The following is an 18,545-nucleotide window of genomic DNA, read 5'->3' on the forward strand; positions in this document are numbered from 1 at the left end:
GGATAGAATTCACGATTCGTCCCCCGAAATATAACGGATTGTGTAAGTCTTACCTGCAACTTCTCTGGATTTGGATCTAGGCCTGAAGCTGGAATCGCAGACTGTCCTTTCTCATCCATCACGCTGACGGTCGTTTGTCATGGAACGGTTTAGAAGACACGGAGACACCATTGCTCCTGCTTCTTTGCGCTGAGATACACCCAGTTAGGCAATCAATTGTCCGCATAATGGGGCTGAATTGAAGCCTTCTTGAGCATCTGGGCTGAATCTGGTCACGAATATGCCCTGGAACACCTATATACTTGCCAATCCCCAACTTCAGTCAAGACCCACGGTAGTATCCAGCCGCATTGTCCACCTTCTGCACGCACCAATTATCCACTTATGAACCTTTACACGTGTAGAACGTGAGACGCCAAGAGACAACCGTGTCTTCAACGATGGAGGTCAAGGGATTCAGTCCTGTATTGATGACTCTGTGTGGATCCTGGAGTGATTGTTCTGCGCTACGTGTTGTACTTCATTGGTTGGGGGAAGTGCTATGTAGAAAGCTATGTCTGTGAAGACTAACTACACTTACCGCTACACCGCCTTCGCCGTAGGGTATATAACTGGCGCTCAATACCACAGCAGTCAACCAAGTAACAGGCCAACTCTTCGACAAAACCTTGGAGGTAACACCCAGCAACTCATATCCATTCACCAGTTCACGCACCATGGCATCCACAAATGAAACGCCCAATCGAATGAACCTCGGCCTTCCTTTCAGGGCCTGCTCCAGCCCAGGCTGCCCCGTGAGGTTCAACCTTGTCAGAGGTGGTACCTGCGCAGCCACCACCACTACTTAGTTCCAGACCAACAACACTAGCCTAGCTTTCTTTCCTCACCATAATACACTTCATTTCTATTGTGTGTCCCTCAACAAACCTCTTGCAATGCGGGGGCTGCCGTGTGGTCGTCTACTGCGGCCCCGAGCACCAGAAAGCCCAATGGCGCTTCCACAAAACCACGTGTAACCTGATCAAGGAATCGCGTGAGAAGCTGCGTGCAGAGGAGGCGGCGCTGCGCGCACACCCGCCAGACCCCTTCAAGAGCGTACCCGGCAACTTTTGGTCCTGGTCGGGCACCAGACCCTACATGCAAGCAAGGCATGATTTGATGTCGGCTACGCTCAATGTTCGCACTGGTGAGGCTGTGCAGATTGCGTTGGATAATTGTCTCGAGACGCTGCGGCTTTGCCGTGAGGATAATCTGGGTGTTAGGGAGCAGGTTCCGTCTTTGTACCTCCGTCTTGGCCGCGATCAAGATGCGTTTGATTTCCTCAAGTGGTACGATGTGTGCGTCACGGATACTTACGACTGGAGCGACATGGATCTTCCGTTCCTGGATCTGCGAGACCAGGATGCCTTTGCGCCATGCGATTTGGAGAACTGTTCGGAGTTGGCGTTCTTGGTGGCTATGGCGAATCTCAAGATGAAGCTGCTGCTCGATATGAAGATGTTGCAGGTTTGTATCAAGAAGCATGGCAACAAAGACTTCGAGACGAAGATGGAGTGGGTGCGCCAGGATGCCATGACGGATATTGTCTACAAGCGACGGGATATTCTCGAGCGTGATGACTACGCTGAGATCATTTCCAGTCTGGAGAAGCAGGTCCGCACGACCTATGGTCGTGTCAAGAAGGCGAATAAGCACTATTGGCCTGCGCTGCAAGATCCGGACCGCTATGCTAGTGTCGCCCCGACGACATATGCGCCTGGGTCGCGGGAGCAGGTTGTTCTCACTTTCAGGTATACGTGGTACACCTAATCGGAATGCGCCGCCGCTCTCGGAATGGCCAAGAAGCTAGGAAGTGGTCGGTTATACTGAGATAGACTGGGTACAGCATGTTGTTAGAAGGTGGCATTGAGCTACTCTAAAAGTAAAACATTCAACTAAGATGGTGTAGTAGCTACAGCAATGTCCAACAGGCGCAGACGGTATTATCACATGACTACAGGAAGCAGCTGATTTGGAAATGTCGAAATCATAGAAAGTTAGATGGAGCAAAATATCAAAGTTGACGCAGAGGCATAAGTGGATTCCAGTTTTGGCCGTACATTCATTTCTTGTGTGTCGTCATTTCGTAATCCACGTAATCCGATGATACATGTCAGCTTACATATCGAGGTGTAAGGCCTGCCACCTTAGTCATACCCACTTTCCACTCTTTGAAGTAGTAAAATGACTGACCATGTCAGATCTTGGACAGGGTGCTCCGTTGGAATCCGGATCCAGAGGCAGGCGCAAACTTGCTTGGTTGAAACTGTATTTGGAAACCTTCCCTCGACGGCTGGAGGTCAGTCCCCAGCCTATTCCATCTTATTCACATCGACATTACTACTACCATCCTGCGACCTCCCAATCTACCGTCTACACCTCATAGAACCAACAAGGCCGGGACTCCCCAACAACTAGAGAACACCAGTGGCCGATTGGAAAGCATTCGTCCCTCATAGGTTTAGCCAACAGTGTCTCCCAGAACATACACCGTCATCACGTACATGTCCTTGGGTTCCTGTACTGAGTGTCTGAGTGATATACATACAATTATGCGAATCGTCAACCTCACGAAGCCTCCGACAAATAAGGTCTCCATGAGTCACGACGCCAACCCCATACATCATGGCAACACTCTCTGCACATACAATTCAGTCGTATATATCAATCTTCAACTAATCAAAGACGATAACCGACCAGACCCTAGTGAGGTCACGCCTGCTTTCCTTTGTTTGCGTACGTGGATTTTGGTCGATTCATTCGCTAAATATGGGCAAGGGTAAGTTCAAGTTCCCTGCGTTTGTTCCACTTCCTACAATTCGGTCATTGGTGTTCTTGAGATTGACGGAAGTTCGATATTTCTTCCATCTTTCTTTCATTCCAAATCAAGTTTTGATTGCTCTATTTATCATTGCAGATGTGGCAACATGAGCAATCCCGAGCCTCATGTTATACGAGTTTCGTTCTAATTATGTTGCAGTAAATCTGGCAGTTGCCTTGGCATGTAAGCGCTGCGTACCTTACATTGCCACCCCCAATCTCACCCACGGCTAGATTTGCAGGATCCTAAAACCGGTATTGAAACCTTGGTGATTGGTCACTCGCAACAATTTCGCAACCTATATTTGGCAGACCCGTGCGAACAGCTTCTGTGCAACCACGTCCTGCATCTTCGGACCGTTATGCAAGGGGCCAGCTGAATAGCTGTCATGGGATAGAGTCTCCCAGCGACTTGTGGAACACAAGACATGGAATGTAGAAGAGTTGAGAATCCTTCAAGCAACTTTTCACTTTCTGCGTCTCCCCCTTTCTGGATCTCCTTTTTCTCTATTTTCTCCTGTAGCACAACATTAATATCCGCAATTTCTAGTCCCAATCCACGACCAATCGGATTTAAACATGGGAAGCGAAAACCGTGGGCCTCTTACTACGACCTTCACGGCCCCGAGCTCGTGTAGTACCGACCTATCGAAGCTATACCAAGTCGTCACTAATGGTGGCGAAGAGTACTGGGCTCAGGGACCTATCAATTTGGGCAGTTGTTTCCCTAGTGGATACGGTGGAAAGACGAGCGAGTACTACTCTCCAGGCGTGTGTCCCAGTGGTTACAAGCCCGCGTGCACAGGGACAAATGTCAAGGAGATGGCAACAGAAACAGTATATACGTGCTGTCCGACAGAGCGCGCATACACCTGTGCTGACGACAACCATCAACCTGGATGGGGTGGTTGCTACTATGACCTGCCATCCTCGGTTCTGACATCGGTCTACCACGTCGAGGGGGGCTCGACAAGTCTCATGAAGACCGTGACTTCTGCGTCTGGTGCAATTCATGCGCACAGCATACAAGTCAAGTTTCAGCCCACCGACTTTGATTTACTAGTAGCAGGATCGGTAAGTGAGCACTACTTAGTCTTCGGACAATGGACGGATCATCCATTGTAGCTAACCAAAAGACAGGCTGATTTCCGGCAGACCAAATTCCCGTCGATCTCGGGAACTAGCACCACCGAAATATCAGCAACCAGCACGGCCGCCTCGTCCAGCAGGGGTAATAACACATCCAGTGGACTAGGCACTGGCGCCCTAGTAGGAATCAGCATAGCGGCCGGCGTCCTCGGGACACTGATCGTGGCTGCGGTTGTGTTCCTGTTCAACAAGAGGAAGACGAGGATGGAAACCTCGGCAAAGAAGCTTCAAAACGAAAAGATGGCAGCATATGAGCAGGCGGGTTCAATCACCAAGGATTGGCATTTTGGATTAAAGGAGATATCGACACACCCTAGGCGTCTTGATTATGAGGTAGACGCCTCACTGGAACAGCTCCAGGGGCAAACAGCGGAGCACAACCCGCTGCCGACATTTAGGATGGAGGTGGATGCCTCGAGCCAGCGGAAGTACCCAGCGGTGCTGCCTAGCAGTTGGATATAACGGACGAAAGGGGAAAAAGCAAGAACGAAGATTGATATTTGATAGTCTTGTCATAGTTGGGGCCTTCGGGGTCTGAGTTCTTGTCTTGCGGATGGCAGTTCGTATTGGCTCGTGGAGTTCTTCTACGCATCAATGGGAATAGGGGACAGCGCGAGCTTAACATGATTTATATTCAAATGTACTATTTACGGGTAGATGTTTGGCGGAGCAGGATGGTCGGAGTATTGGGTGTTTTTATTTTAGTCACTGGGGATGATCCCGAAAGTTTTTAATATGTATAGATAGAGACCACAACATGTGTATATTAGTCGATAAACTATGTTGGTGTTAATTGATGGTATTCGTCTTCTCAAAACATCCTTGAATTAATTACTAAGCGTTTTCTAGATCAAGCCGTCCACAGAATTATATCAGCAACCTTTGATTGGATACTTGTACTTAATGTGGGTGTGAGTTAATATACTTGTATTACGATTTCTTCTCTCCATCAAACACCCTCCCACCCCCTCCCCCCAACCAAGTCTTGCAATGTCAGTCTAGAGCATCGTCAAATTTATCAGAAGAAAGTGTCGTAGGAAGGAAGTTCCGAAATTAACTGGTATCCATTGAGCGATGGAACAAAGCGGTACAGAATCGGACAAATCCAGCTGTTATATAAGAAGCACCTTGATGTCGAAACGACTCCCAAATTAATTCTGTGCAGGGTTTCTGTCGGACAAAAATAGCCCTTTGGTGCCCACAGGCTATATTAGAGTTTCTGGGTATTGGAACTATTGGCCGGGCCTTCCAATCTCTTCAGCCAAGCCGCTTACCCCGTAGTATCCGCTCTGATACGGTGCGTACATTGGAATCGTTGCATATCTTCATTTACTTAAAGACCCTGATGGCCCATTGCGCTCATTGTCAGATTGGGTAGAGACACATTGAATTCTATGCTTTGTTGTAGCTTACAATAAGTTCGATAGTTTCCACTGCATACACTCCTTTCTTTTCGCCTGCAAAGTGTGGGAGAAGCTATGCACAAGCACTGTAAAGTCCTGCACTTGACGTAGAGACCTGGTAAATATTACCATCAATTGCGCAGCGAATGAATGAAATATAACTCTTCAACACTAGGGGTGTCCATTATAATTAGGTCATATCGTTCGGACGGCCGTAGCCCGGAATTTGTGCCGCGTGGAGAGGCAACTCAGGCGTATTTCGAGAGTTGTGTCGCGTCTCAGCTGATATTCGCAGATAGAAGCGTATCTTTGATGCCCTCACGGGATTGTGCGGCAATTCGGCCGGGGGCGGAGGGTGGTGGGGAAGCTCATATATTTCAGATCCTTCAACGGGTAGCTCGGCCTTCCCATACCCAGGGGCTTGTGCCCAGTCTGGTTGTGTCTCGAGATATTGATCAGATGAGTTTGGTCTTTTTGTTGGTTTGTTGGTTGCCGCTTTTCGTCTTCTGTGCCACCATACACCTAACAATACCAGAATAGCGATACTGGCAACCGTCACTACAGCTGTGCCGGAAACCTCGCTCCCCGACACGCCCGGTGTTGGGGCTGGAGTACTGGTCGATTTACTGGATGGGGTGGGATATCCGTTGGTTGGCTGTTTTGTCGCAGAAGTCGCCGTGGGTGTAAGTATTGTCGAGGGTGACAATGTGCGCGAGAGCGGAGCTGCAGTCAAGGCTGAGGATGTTTTCGAGGTAGAAGATATCGTCAAACGCGGAGCCGACGTCCCGACCATCATCGTAACCTGGAGAGGGTAAACGGGATGATATATCGTCAAAGGGACCTCCTCCTCCCCCAAAGCAGAGAGAGGCGAGGACTGGAATAAGCCTGCTTCGCCATTGGCGTCGGTCCAGATCTCAGTGAAGGTGCTAAGTGAACTGGTGCAGTCTCTTCGGCCGTTCTGGGGTGCACAAGTCCACGCGCCAGGTGGGCAGCAATGTATTTGGACGTAGTTTGTGTCGTCAAAGCCGCTCAGGGTACGAGTGCATGCCGTCGTCCAGCCCTCTACACATTCTGTCCCGGGAAGTGCCACAGTAGATATGTCTTCTGGATCATGCGGGTCTATGTAAGCGGCACAATGCATATAATACGATTCTAGAACGGTAGGACTTACCATATGTTCCCGCCTTGAAAAATATGTCACTATACCCACTAGGGTAACAACTCGTGACGAGGTTATCGAACCACGTCGTGCCCATGAAGTCAACATGGTAGCACTCCTGGCCGGCCGAAACCGTCGTCGATGGGCAGTATACCGCTCCCGTACAGCCCCATACCGTAGTAGGCTGCACGAATGGTGTGGTCTGTGGCGGGAGTGTGAATGTCGACGTGTAAATACCACTGACCGTGCGTGTGGCAATGAACGGCGAGCACAACCTCGTCATTTGTTGCAACATAGCAACCGCTTGACTACTCTATGGGAACCGGTAGGCAATCTGGAACCCCGATCTCGAGTGATACGGAGGAGAAAAAGTAAAAGGAGGCATTTTTTCTGGAGGGGAAAGGAAATCGTTCAAGTTGACATCGTGGAAATGAAATGGGAAGCTGTGAGCGGCGCAGCCAAGTGAGTGCAAGCCGATTTTCTTGCATAGAGTGAGTGACTGCATAATAGTGACTGCCGCGCAGGAGGATATGTCACCAGAGCGAGATGGATGAGATCAGCGGTCGTCACTGATTGCCATTGCACAATGCTGTAAGCGCCGACTATTGTGAAGGGCTTTGGCCCCGGCGTACCTGCAAAGGTCACTGCATTTCAGCCCCTACATGTATTTGGGGGCATATTTCAATGACACTCTGCAAGTTTTATTAGGCGTTGCACAGGGGCGTCTATTTTTTATTTTTATATTCGTTTTTTCTTTGCGATAGTTAACAAACTGCTTGAATCATAAAAGGACGTTGTACTGGTTAATCCGGGGCACACGCGATCCAGCACGACCGAACAGGTTTAGTTGAAGAAAAGAAAAGAGGCGAAGTAAACAACCAACCTGTCTAGCACAGCACCACATCAATGAATCAATGGAGACGGATATGTTTTTTCTGCTAGGTTTCTGATGTGTTCGCACTATTTTCATCCCACACTATCTCGTGTCTGACCCCAATGCTCGTCAAGGGGATATCTACACTCTGCACACTTGGTGTCCTCCTCCCGCTGACAATAGTCTTTCTTTCACTGCTATACCCTTTCGGCCACAAGTTAGTCTGGGAAGCACCACCCTCGGAATCATCCAGCCGCTCAAAGGACCCATTCACAATATTACCACCTTTAATCTTAGACGATCGGTTGATTGGTCTATTGGGCCCGCCACCAATGGTCGCATTGACGCGGAAATTGCTTGGTCCGCTGGAGTTCTTTATGGGCTTTTTCTTGAAGAGCCCCCCGATGACCATGTTTATCAGCGGGCGCATGGTGGGCAGACAGGCGCAAATAATGCCCATGGCTGGTTCTAGGATTGTCCACACCCAGAGAGATGTCGCAGCTACTATTGTGCATTAGTTTGTCGACTTAGGACTCTTTTGGTAGCGCTAACTTACAGGTCATATCGAGATTTTGTCCGTCTCTCAGGAAATAGAGACCGCTTCCAAGTCGAACGCCACTTATCACAATAACCCTAAACCGTGTTAGCCATCCGATATGTGGGCCTGGTTCTCATGATGACTTACGCGCCGGCCAACAGGAAAGTTCCCCCTATCCCCACCTTCTTTGGCACATCCATCTGCAATTTGCAGACTTCATATAGAGGCAACGCCAGAATCATAATATCAATCGCGATGTTGGGTATAGCGATGCCGACAAAAATGTTGTATGCGCTGATGCATTTCCCCTCGATCTCCATCCGCCAAAGCTTGTAGATGGGTACACACTGCACGAACGACACAACCTCGCCGGCGATGAACCACATGCCGGCCATGGCTCCGAGCACGTGCACGCCCCAGTTGACCAGAGAGGTTGGGAAAATGCGCCGGTACATGCTGATCACGGATGCTTTGATTAGTGTGATGATGGTCGTGTAAATGAGCTCGACGGCGAACAGGCATTGCAAGCCCTGGGCCACTCCTTCGGAGTTGTTCTCTAGGTTTTCCTGTAGCGGTCGGCCTAGGCCTCCGATGTAAACGGCTGAGGGGCGGGCGTTAGAAAATGCGACGATGTTTAAAATGGTTCTAGACGACTTGAAGCTCACCTAAGATAGCGCATATCATGATTGCGTATAGGAAGGGCTTGGGGGGTGCGGGCGGTGTTAGCGATGTGCAGCATTGTCTGGCAGCGCATGTGAGTAATCAGGGAACATACCAACGAAGCTACGATGAGCCAATCGTCGAGATCAAGGTGGCCACCATGAGATGTTCTTAACCGAACCCGCAGCACAACAATAACTGTAGCCAGGGCGCTGAACGTGATACCTATGCCAACCACGGCTCCGCCGCTTGCGTAGGCACCGTACACGAACTCCCGCTCTGTGTACATGACATCGCGAACCAAGAGGTGCGGCATCGTTGTTCTTAGTTTGGGTGGCGTAAAAGGAGGCGTTGAATATTCGTTTGGGCGGACTATAGTAATCCGAACTGGGTTGCCGAGGCTGTCGCCGCGCGACTGCAACACATATCGTTATTACGGTCCGTAGTGCGAAAACAACTACAGTTATTAGTCAAAGACTATGAGCCAAGAGCCGACAAAATGATATATCAGGTGAAGAAAAGTTGGAACCGATCGGAAGAAAGTCTTAACAGAAGAAACACTAGACCGAGCGCGCCAAGACTGCCCGCGCCGCAGTGCACTCGTCCCGTAACTGATTATCCCGGGGAGTCTAGAGCCGTTTGTGCCAACCTGGGCAACGCAAAGGCCGAGCGGAGGCTCCGCTGTCATTACGCTGATCAGCACTATTACGCTCGGACACTAGATGCTGGACGTTAGTGCGGATGATTTGGTTGCAAATCGAGGCTTTCCCAAGTGCTGCCAAGTTTATCATGGAGTTAATGTGTAGACTGTTTTGTTGGCAGAGAGGGGGACGGAAAGGCTAACAGCCACGTCGCGGTGCTTTCACAGGTACTATTTGTTGCCGTTCCAGTGCTGCTACCGTATTCAGACTTCACATCGTGAGATTGTTGCATTCGTTTAGAAAACTGCCGTTGCGGATCTGTGACCCTGCAAGATATGAGAAATGATATGAATTGAAGTGGGTAAGGGTTAGCCTCATTACCGAACTTGGAAAACCTCCGACACGCAGACGAACTAGGGGTGACAAGTTAAGTGGGGGAATCTATACCACTTTGGATCGTCGAGGCATCACCATCCTTGGACCTGGAATACAGCCATCAGGGATTATGAAGTCATGTAAGGTAGCATCGCGGCAGGTACAGTCTGTGTGTCCTTGGATTTTATCTCAAAATAGGAGTCGGGTTTTAGGTGGACGAGAGAATTCAGGTTTTCGGTGGACAAGAAGATTCAATGCCCGGCTCACCGAAGAAACCCGAGCTCTGGTTTCGCAGATGCTTGGCTACCATTGGAAGGCACTCGGAAACGACATTTCGTTACTGGAAAGTGATCTATCGGCCGAAATTTCACCACCGGGCCCCTTTCAAGTACCAGAATAAACTCGTTGCAAGAACAAACATCTCGTTTTCTTCCTATGATCCACCACCTACGACCCAGCAGATCCACTGTCCTTAAAGAAATGGTTGAATCTGAATTAGACCCCGTAACATGACTGTCATCAACAAGGTGGACATTGTCTGCTGTGAGCTGTCGGCAAACAGCGCCGCTGTCATGAGAATTACGGGACACTACCGCGGGACTCCCGAGGGTCAATGCACGTCCGATTCGTCACCGCAAGCACAGAGAGCGAACCGGACACGCGATCAAGGCAATAGGGCCTACATTGGCAGTCTGGGATGAAGTATCAGCCTCAAGCCTTTCCCGAATGGTGCTCATTCTTTTTGGAATGCTCGAGGATTATTCATGACTTCTATATGACGGACTCTATTGTTGTGATGAGAACCCGAGCGCAGATCTACCGGTTCAGCTTTGACGGCCGCTCAAGTTTGGGACTCAAATCTCTTACAAGCACCCGATGCTGTGGATATAATGAGAGAGTTTTGTAAGCAACTATTCGATACACTAGCATAGTGTGTACTGAATTGAAAAGCTCCCGAGATTGACCCGTTTCGCTATCTGTCACGATGCTGTACTCTCTCGCACTACCCCATCTTGTTTCCACTAAAATCTTGGATAATGTTTACTCCGGGTCCGTCAATCGCTTCTCTGAGCCGCCATCGTCCACGAGGAATTCTTCCCCTCTGCCCTCCGCCTGGGCCGTGGTGTAGCACTTAGTTCCGTTGCATAGTAATCGTCCGTTCCCTACGCACTGATCGAACGTGTTGTGCCGCCCATTTCTCGGTCATTGGTTGCTGGGATTTGTAATCTGTGTAGAAGGGTCGAAGCGTGGGGTTGCTAATACATGAAATGCCCAAGAGAACCTCCAAGACTCAAAGGAAGACGGTTGCGGGCATGCCGCCTATGAGGTTGCCTCACATGTCGTTGGTGAAGACGGTAGCCAGTCTAACGCAGGTCGTTGCGACCACTCTGGCATGTAGTCAGCGAGAATGAGAAGCGAAGGGGAGCACACCTGATGCTAGTTACGCCATGCCAAGACTTCAACACGCAGGGATGCCAATCTTTTCCATGGCTCTCACGTGTAAATTCCAAACGGCGTACATTAGCAGCCGAGGGTGATGAGATCCGTCATGATGTTGGTAATGATGAGAGAAGCACACAGACCGATCATGGCTCCAGACCGTCCGCCGGGGATAGTCACATTCCATTGGAATGGTATGGGTTGGCAGATGACTATCATACCCAGAGTGTGGCAGAGCGTAAGCTACTACCAAATCCAAAGTCATGTAGATTGTGACAATGTTGCGCCGTGATGCGAACATTCGTAGCTGCATGTCAATTAGGCGAACTTTCGAATAGGGGTGCTCTTGCACAAAGAACCTATGGCGAATTAGCTGTAACTGATACACGGCGTGTCGTTAGTCTTGCTCACAACTGATTGGTTGTGCATATTTGTATTCGCGGTGAGTGCAAATCACAAGACGAGACATCCGACACACTGTCCTGTAGAGAAAAGCAACTCACATTGGTCGTACAAGGTGCTCTCTTTGATCATAGCGTAGCTCATGCTGGCTGGAGACCATCGACCAGTATTGATATTGGCAAGTGGCGGGAACGTGGAAATCAGTGCCGCTTACACAATCCCCGAATGGCTAGGCCAAAGATGCCCATGATCTGTGGAGGAAAGAGAAAGACATGACATGATGTCAGGCAGCAAGGTTTTCGGAATATCTCCAGCCTGTGAAGCCTGTCCATAGATTTTCGACGCTGTGACGTTTTAATTTGTATATCTTAGTCTTGGTGTGTTATTTATTTTGGCGTTCATCTTTCAACTCCGTTAATAAGAGTAGTGCATATTCATTGCGTAATACCTGTTGCTACATCAGATTCGACTGTCACCAATAGGAGACTAGGTTTGGCAACATCAAGTTAAAAACCAGCAGATGTATAGACGAATTACAGTTGAAGCCGAGTTGCGCCTATAAGCGACGTCTCACTTGTGGTGGAAAATGTCAAGATGTGGCTCTTGGCACGGTGACACGCACCTTAATTCTCACAACGTCGCAAGTTTAATAACGACCGACGCTCCTATCGTAGATAACAAGCCCCTTGAAACTTTTTGACAGAATTGCCCACGCGCCAAGGCTTGGCTAACCACCCAATGCCAGGGACTACGGCCGTAGTGCACGTATCAGCGCTAACGATATAGCGGTGGTCGGTTGCCAGCAAAGACAAACAACGAAATACTTCATTTTCATGACAATCTACGCAGCTTTCGACGATTAAAACTCCTGCTTGGTTTGGTGGAAAAGTAGACGGTTCATACTGGCACGACTTGAGTGGTAAAGTTGCAAGTCATGAGGGGACACCATAGTATTATATCCGACCTTATAGCTACCAATATGACCGCATTCTGCAACGAGTGGATCCTTCATCTTGTGAAAGTCATTTGGTCCAATATATCAATGAAAGGTGTATGTGTGCCCTTGCTGTTCTGACAGCAAGTCCAGTAGAACGACCAAGAATGACCAGTCAATCATCCAGAAGTCTGGGCAGTAAACAATCAACCATATTCAGACCAGCTCGATCATGCTGGCACCGTGGCTTTCCCGATCTGTCACTCGAATAGGCTGGGTTCATCTTGGTCAATATTCCTCGATCTACTCGACTTCTCCTCACACTTGGTTCTCACAACCTCCATTCAATACTTTGGAGCAAAGACTCAACATGAGCACAGATAGCTCCTCAACAGACCTCAATGGTCTTGCTATGTATGTTTTAACGACCACCAACATCTTGTCTCCTGTGCCTTTGGATCGATCGTGTCCCGTATCGCTCCTCCACCCACGACGTCGTTTTCCGGGCTCCAGATTTGCAGCAGCGTCGTTCATAAACGAATTTTGTCACAACTTTGTTCTCAACGGCAGATGCATACATGAAACCAAACGAATGCATGAGAAATATGGCGAGACGCGTTCTTGTCATTGAACCACATGTTCTTGACTTCTATCCTTCAGGAGGCGTTTAATGCTTTTTCGAGCTCGACGTGAGTGAAGCTTTGCCTGAAGAAAAGGAACCAACAGTTACCCCTCTCTCCGAGCTATTTGTTCAGAATGGATCTTTCAGTCTTGAAGTAAGATAGCACCAACCGCAAACTCGGAGTACCTGGTATATTTACAGCCGTCGTGTACGTAGCGATGCGCCCAACTAGAGGCTAGATACGCACTAACCTCATAGTACTCGAGCACTAGTTTTAGTCCTTTCTTAGCAGTAAGCGTAATTATAAGTTGACTACAAACCTTCTATTCGTGGCTATCCGCAGGGCATGGGCCTCCGCTATATACTACGTCAACCGAGCTGGCAAACAAATCGGAGATATTACGGCGTAGACGTTCTCGCTCTCGGAAATAACTTTATTGCAGGGAAACTTGAAACGAGATACCAAATATTGATTGGGCTATTCATAGGTAATAGGTAGGTGTGCAGAGCAAAGACGTTCGTCTCTGAACCAGCAAGACTAGATAAAGGTATGACCAAAGTACCCTTGCAGAGTTTCTCATGGTGACATTAGGCAAGTCGGAGTCATTGTACCGATTTCATAATGTCCATCCATAGCTGGTAGGCAACGCATCCTGGGTATATTCGCCTCCGATGCTGCTCTCTAATCTAGTAGCGCATCTCTATAATCTACCTTTACAGTACAGAGCTTCCCTTGACCTCCTCGGTGGTCATGAACGGTGTAACTTGGGGCTTAACAGGCTTCGGCTTCGGCGGTGTTCCAGGAGGCTCGGGCGGCTTTTCATCAGAGCTAGAGCCAACATTGTTCTTCTTCTTGTCCCCATCTGCTCCTGCGTCTGGGCCTACTTGCGACTCACTCGAAGGTTGTGGTTGTCGTTGCTCCTTCGCCGAATCTGCCTTTTCCCGTGCATCCTTGGTAACATCATCGCCATCTTCGCCCTGTGCCGCAGCCGCCGCATATGATGCCTCAGACCCCTCTCGACCAGCCATTTTATCCTGTACCGAAGTACCAGTCTGAGAGCCTGACGAGCCAATGTCTGTCGTCTTCGGGCCTTCCTGTCCCGCCTCCGCTGGAGCCAAGCCTGGAACCTGAACCTGGCGGGCGTTAGCAACTGCGTCCTCGTCTGCTTGGTCAGCCAACTCCAACTTATGCTCCACACTGTCGACTAGTCGATTCATCTCGTCCTCCATGTCCGCCTCTCGCTCCTTGACGCTGCTCAGTTGCCGCTCCGCCTCCTTCTCGCCCACCAGGTCGCGCCACATCTGCTCCAGCTCGTCTCTCCATCCCAGCTCGTCGGCCAGCTTCCTCACACCGGAGTCACAGTCGCCCAGGCACAAAACGTCATCCGCGCGTGAGCCAACGTCGCCCACTTTCTCCTTGTTGAAAAGCACGCGCGGAACGCCCTCGGCGGCCATGATGGAAAGGCTCGCGAACGGCTGGACGCTAAGACTCGTTCCCAGAACGAGCAGAAGATCGGCGGAAGCGGGTGCACTGCGATTCTCGAAGAAAGCCGAGGGAAGCTGCTCGCCGAAGAAGACAATATCCGGCTTGACCAAACCGCGGCATTCAGGTCTCACACAAAGAGCCGGCGCGCCGCGCTCGATGTGCTCGCGCATCTCCTTGTCCGGAAACTCCGTCATGCAGTCGATGCAGCGCTGTGTGGCGAAACTGCCGTGGGCCTCGACGATGCGATGTCCGGGGACACCGGCGACGCGTTCGAGACAGTCGATATTCTGGGTGAAGAGCATGCGCAGTAGCCCCTTGTTGGCGAGAAGAGCGATGAAGACGTGGGAAATCGTTGGCGAGAATTTACCAGGGTAGAGCTCCTTGGCGAGCATGTAGAAGGGCAGGGGGTTCTCGCGGAAGTAGCTGATGTCGAAGACGCATTCGGCGTAGGGGAGGTTGAGGCGCGCGAGGTTGTGGTAAAGACCTGTCTTCGGGGACCGGAAGTCGGGAACTGGTTGTTTATCATTGGTTACGTGTCTATTGAAGAAAGCGCATCAAATGCAATCGCTTCATGGATGGGAAACATGAACAGCACGCGAGTATATGTAGGCAAACATACTTCCGGCTGCAGTAGATAGACCCGCGCCCGTTATGACGACAATGCGCCGGGCCCCTCCATTCTTGATGAGTTCGGCGACAGAGGTGAGGCTGCGATCCTTGAGGGTCTGGGGCGGGGTGCTCTCGTCGACGATACTCGAATTCTCGTTGCCCATCTTGTTGGTTCGTTCCCGGGCTCGAGGGCGCTGCCCTGTCTGTTGTTTGCGTTTGTGTTTGCGACCTATTTTGAAGGATTAGGGTGACATCCAGGCGGTTGGGATGGGGAAAGTGTGATGATGCCTGGCGGGAACGATATAGTTCCAGAGCCAAATATTGATGGTTCCGGCGCGATGATGCAGATTTGTGACGTTTATGCGGGTGGGTGGGGGATTAGCGCAACTCTCTTTTATCTTATCGCCTGTGCCTGTACCTGTCAAGCTGTCTTGGCGAAGATAAATAAAATGTTATGGGCCACAAAGCATCTTTAGAACAAGGAGTTGCTCCCTACCCGGCAAAAATAACCAAATATTAAAAGCGAGAGCTGTTGGATTATATATGAGGGTTGTCTTGATAAAACCTCGGTGCCTGCTTTAGGCAGTGCACTTGCTGCCTCATTGGAGTTTCACCTTCGTGGACTCGAGCAAATAACATTCCTTGTGCTAAGTCGTGACAAGTTCGGCAGACGCAGGTGAGAGTAAGTGCCTTGGGTCATAACACTAGATCTAGGCACTTTTTTGGATCCTAGGAGAACTTACCCACCTGCGATAGTGATGTTATAGATATACTCGTCATACTCCTGACCATAATGCCTCTTCTGTGTGCTAGAGGTTGTTTTCCTGTTTCCACGTCATCTGGATCAGGGACTGCCGTAATGACAATCTGTGGTCCGATGACACCACCTCCCATGATGCGGCTAGCCTTCTCGTCTAACCGATACGCTATATCCCTATCATCATCAGCTCGGGACGTGTTGCCACTCCAGGACAGGCCAATGTTGGTCTCCGGCAAGCTATGCTTTGCCCTGTTGTGGCTACTTTGTGGGTGCTGGTATTGGTGATTGGACAGTGGATTGAGTATTTGAGCGGATACAGCGGTCTTTGGAGGATATAGCCAGCATTTGGCTTCAGTGAAAAGTGGTCGAAGCATCGGCAGGCAAGCTGACAGGGGGTTCGCATCAGTCTCAGTATGAACATGTTTATAATGTACAATACAACGCTACATACCTGAGACCACCGCCAAGTTGACCTCTATTGTGGCCCATATAAATATCCACGCAACATTCCATGACATTTCGAGTTCCTCAGCGTGGTATTGGAACGAAAATATGATGACAACCGAAGATGCGGAACAGACACTCCGCCAGTTAGCCCATTCCTATCATCAGCAACAGACCAGGACGCACTCACATGATACCAAAGAGAAACAGTATCATGACCCCTATCTTCCGCGAAGCTGTCAATTTTATCTTCCAAATTTGCACGACGGGCAGGGCCATGATAGTGAGATCAAGAAGGAGATGCACTATGACCGTTCCCAAGAAGAAATACGCTTCATTGACGATACATACAGCATCCGGGACAGTCTTGTCCCAGAAAGCTTTGACGGGTACGCATTGGAAGACGGTCAGAAACGTCTAAAAAGGGTGTCAGTTCCTTCCTAACCAGGACGTGAGTTCTTGCCGAAGTAGCTACCCGTATCATCAGCCATATCAAGGAGCACACGGCCAACACTATTATGGAGATCCTAATGGCCGATGTCGAGAACATGCGCCAGTACAAGGCCAAGATGGCGAACTTAGAGCAGGCGAGGGAGAAGGCATAGCAGAGCTCATCGATATAGAGGTCCCGTCGAGCATCGCGTAGAGCTTGTTCGGGCGGTAGACCGGTGTCTTTGAGGAGTAGGCCGAAGCCAACTTGGGCCCCTGCATTGTGTGTCAATGACCATCCCCAGGATTTGGCTCGTAGTTCTTTTCATCCATACAGCTCAATATGACGCCATCCCATCCCGCCGCAAATAACTGAACAGCGTTATTTGAGTTTCAGCATAATGATACGCAAGGGTGAGGTGTACTTACGTACGCAGCTATAGCCAGATAGTCATCCCACGAAAGGGAAATCCTCGTGATCCTCCTCGCCACGAGGCGCAGGACCAAAGCAATAGTCGCCGTCCCCCACGTCAGCGACAATGCAGCGAACAGCTCTGGTTGTCGGGATTGCATGGTGACGAACAGAGAGGAACTGTAAATGTCACAAGACACTATTGGGTAGAACAAGAAGCTGGGCAGCATGGGAATCTAGAGTTACATCGTGAAGGTTGCATAGATTGAGTGCGAGATCTACCGCTAGTCAGAAGATAAACAACATGCGTTCACTTCAATTAGCGCGCGCCGGTGGGATCCTACTACCGCCGTTCACTGTATCATGAATTTATCAGAGCTTGGATATCCTCCGCAATCGGCACTAGCCTCATTTGTGGAAGAAGGAAACTGATGCCGATATTTGGGGGTTCAGAAGGTTCCCTTATGTGGCAGGATCCACCAGGTGAGTCTCAACTACCATTGCATTAGTTCGCTCCAGTCTAATCAGAAGGGTCACTCTAGACTGTAAGCTAATGAAAGTCAGATGTCGTGCGTACACGCGTTGTTGGACGAAACCATACACCAAACTAATATTCGCCTTTGTGGACAAGGTGTTGTAAGTTTTCCCAAATGCGTTAAAACCAAGTGATCTACTAACTTCTGGAGTATGCCATTTGCCCGTCTGATAGCTCTTTGATGGGCCTTGGGAGTTCATACTTTACTGTGAAAGCATGTACAAAATTTGCGAAACTACAATGCATTAAGATGAAATCAGACCAAGTATAGCTCAAGCTTTCCATGGTCAGCCGATTCTCGACCCATGACTTACATACCGCTTATGTAGTTCTCTAAACAGATATTCTTTACAATGCTGATTAACACGGATTTCCAAGATTCGTATTATTCGGTTAAACTTGCTCTATGGGATCTGTTCGGCATATCTCGAAGTATAGATGCGCATATATAAATGGCGAACATTCCCCATGCGGTAATATGTTGCACTTCGACAGGTTAAGCAATATACTGAAGTAGTGAACGTATTTTATAGCAGCCCCTCAGTTAGCCTACACAGCGTCTAGTGTATAAACAACTCTTCCAATTTTCCCTTTTCACCCGCTTCCCAAAGAGACCTTGAAAAGACCACCAGTCGCTGCTAACGCATACAAGCCTTCTCATCATCTGGGCAAAATTTCACAATCTGGAGATTCGGAAGGGCACTAGTTCCGGTTTGCCGCCGTCACTTTTGACTCAGCATCAAGTTGGCTCAAGGTCCCAGAAGATCAGCATGACCCGCCATGACGGGAGGGGGGGATCTGCGCAAGGTTTCGC

The 18,545-nt window shown here is 49.5% G+C and overlaps 6 protein-coding genes across 6 annotated transcripts; 2 read left to right on the forward strand and 4 right to left on the reverse strand.

Annotated features, from left to right (window-relative positions):
- Positions 1-746: 746 nt before the first annotated feature.
- On the forward strand, positions 747-1,809 carry BCR38DRAFT_456408 (uncharacterized protein; the record flags this gene model as incomplete). Its single annotated transcript, XM_040861913.1, has 2 exons — positions 747-809; positions 874-1,809. The coding sequence occupies 2 exons, from the start codon at positions 747-749 to the stop codon at positions 1,807-1,809; spliced, it is 999 nt and encodes a 332-aa protein (XP_040718367.1).
- Positions 1,810-3,456: 1,647 nt separating this feature from the next.
- BCR38DRAFT_319849 (uncharacterized protein) lies at positions 3,457-3,714 on the forward strand (the record flags this gene model as incomplete). The annotated part of the gene is made up of 1 exon (XM_040854757.1): positions 3,457-3,714. A coding segment is annotated over one exon (258 nt), but the record flags the coding sequence as incomplete, so codon positions are not given.
- A 1,887-nt stretch (positions 3,715-5,601) lies between these two features.
- On the reverse strand, positions 5,602-6,865 carry BCR38DRAFT_407689 (uncharacterized protein; the record flags this gene model as incomplete). Its single annotated transcript, XM_040858195.1, has 2 exons — positions 5,602-6,530; positions 6,583-6,865. 2 exons carry the CDS (start codon positions 6,863-6,865, stop codon positions 5,602-5,604), a joined length of 1,212 nt encoding a protein of 403 aa, XP_040718369.1.
- Positions 6,866-7,508: 643 nt separating this feature from the next.
- Positions 7,509-9,142, reverse strand: BCR38DRAFT_388581 (uncharacterized protein; the record flags this gene model as incomplete). Its single annotated transcript, XM_040857531.1, has 4 exons — positions 8,758-9,142; positions 8,130-8,512; positions 8,001-8,077; positions 7,509-7,948 (listed from the first exon to the last, which is right to left on the reverse strand). The coding sequence occupies exons 1-4, from the start codon at positions 8,956-8,958 to the stop codon at positions 7,509-7,511; spliced, it is 1,101 nt and encodes a 366-aa protein (XP_040718370.1). The 5' UTR covers positions 8,959-9,142.
- A 4,389-nt stretch (positions 9,143-13,531) lies between these two features.
- BCR38DRAFT_428048 (DHS-like NAD/FAD-binding domain-containing protein) lies at positions 13,532-15,482 on the reverse strand. The gene is made up of 2 exons (XM_040859871.1): positions 15,162-15,482; positions 13,532-15,053 (listed from the first exon to the last, which is right to left on the reverse strand). Exons 1-2 carry the CDS (start codon positions 15,313-15,315, stop codon positions 13,771-13,773), a joined length of 1,437 nt encoding a protein of 478 aa, XP_040718371.1. The 5' UTR covers positions 15,316-15,482; the 3' UTR covers positions 13,532-13,770.
- Positions 15,483-16,261: 779 nt separating this feature from the next.
- BCR38DRAFT_314970 (uncharacterized protein) lies at positions 16,262-17,354 on the reverse strand (the record flags this gene model as incomplete). The annotated part of the gene is made up of 5 exons (XM_040854694.1): positions 16,262-16,296; positions 16,363-16,493; positions 16,546-16,772; positions 16,831-17,096; positions 17,210-17,354. Coding segments are annotated over 5 exons (804 nt in total), but the record flags the coding sequence as incomplete, so codon positions are not given.
- Positions 17,355-18,545: the final 1,191 nt, after the last annotated feature.

The sequence above is a fragment of the Pseudomassariella vexata genome (genome assembly GCF_002105095.1).
Source record: "Pseudomassariella vexata strain CBS 129021 chromosome Unknown BCR38scaffold_4, whole genome shotgun sequence".
NCBI classification, from domain to species: domain Eukaryota; kingdom Fungi; phylum Ascomycota; class Sordariomycetes; order Amphisphaeriales; family Pseudomassariaceae; genus Pseudomassariella; species Pseudomassariella vexata.

Excerpts from the sequence above, each read along its gene's own strand:
- BCR38DRAFT_428048 (XM_040859871.1), bottom strand. The coding sequence starts at position 15,315 with ATGGGCAACGAGAATTCGAGTATCGTCGACGAGAGCACCCCGCCCCAG. Across the intron at positions 15,054-15,161 it reads TCTATCTACTGCAGCCGGAA|TTCCCGACTTCCGGTCCCCG; the intron begins GTATGTTTGCCT and ends ATAAACAACCAG.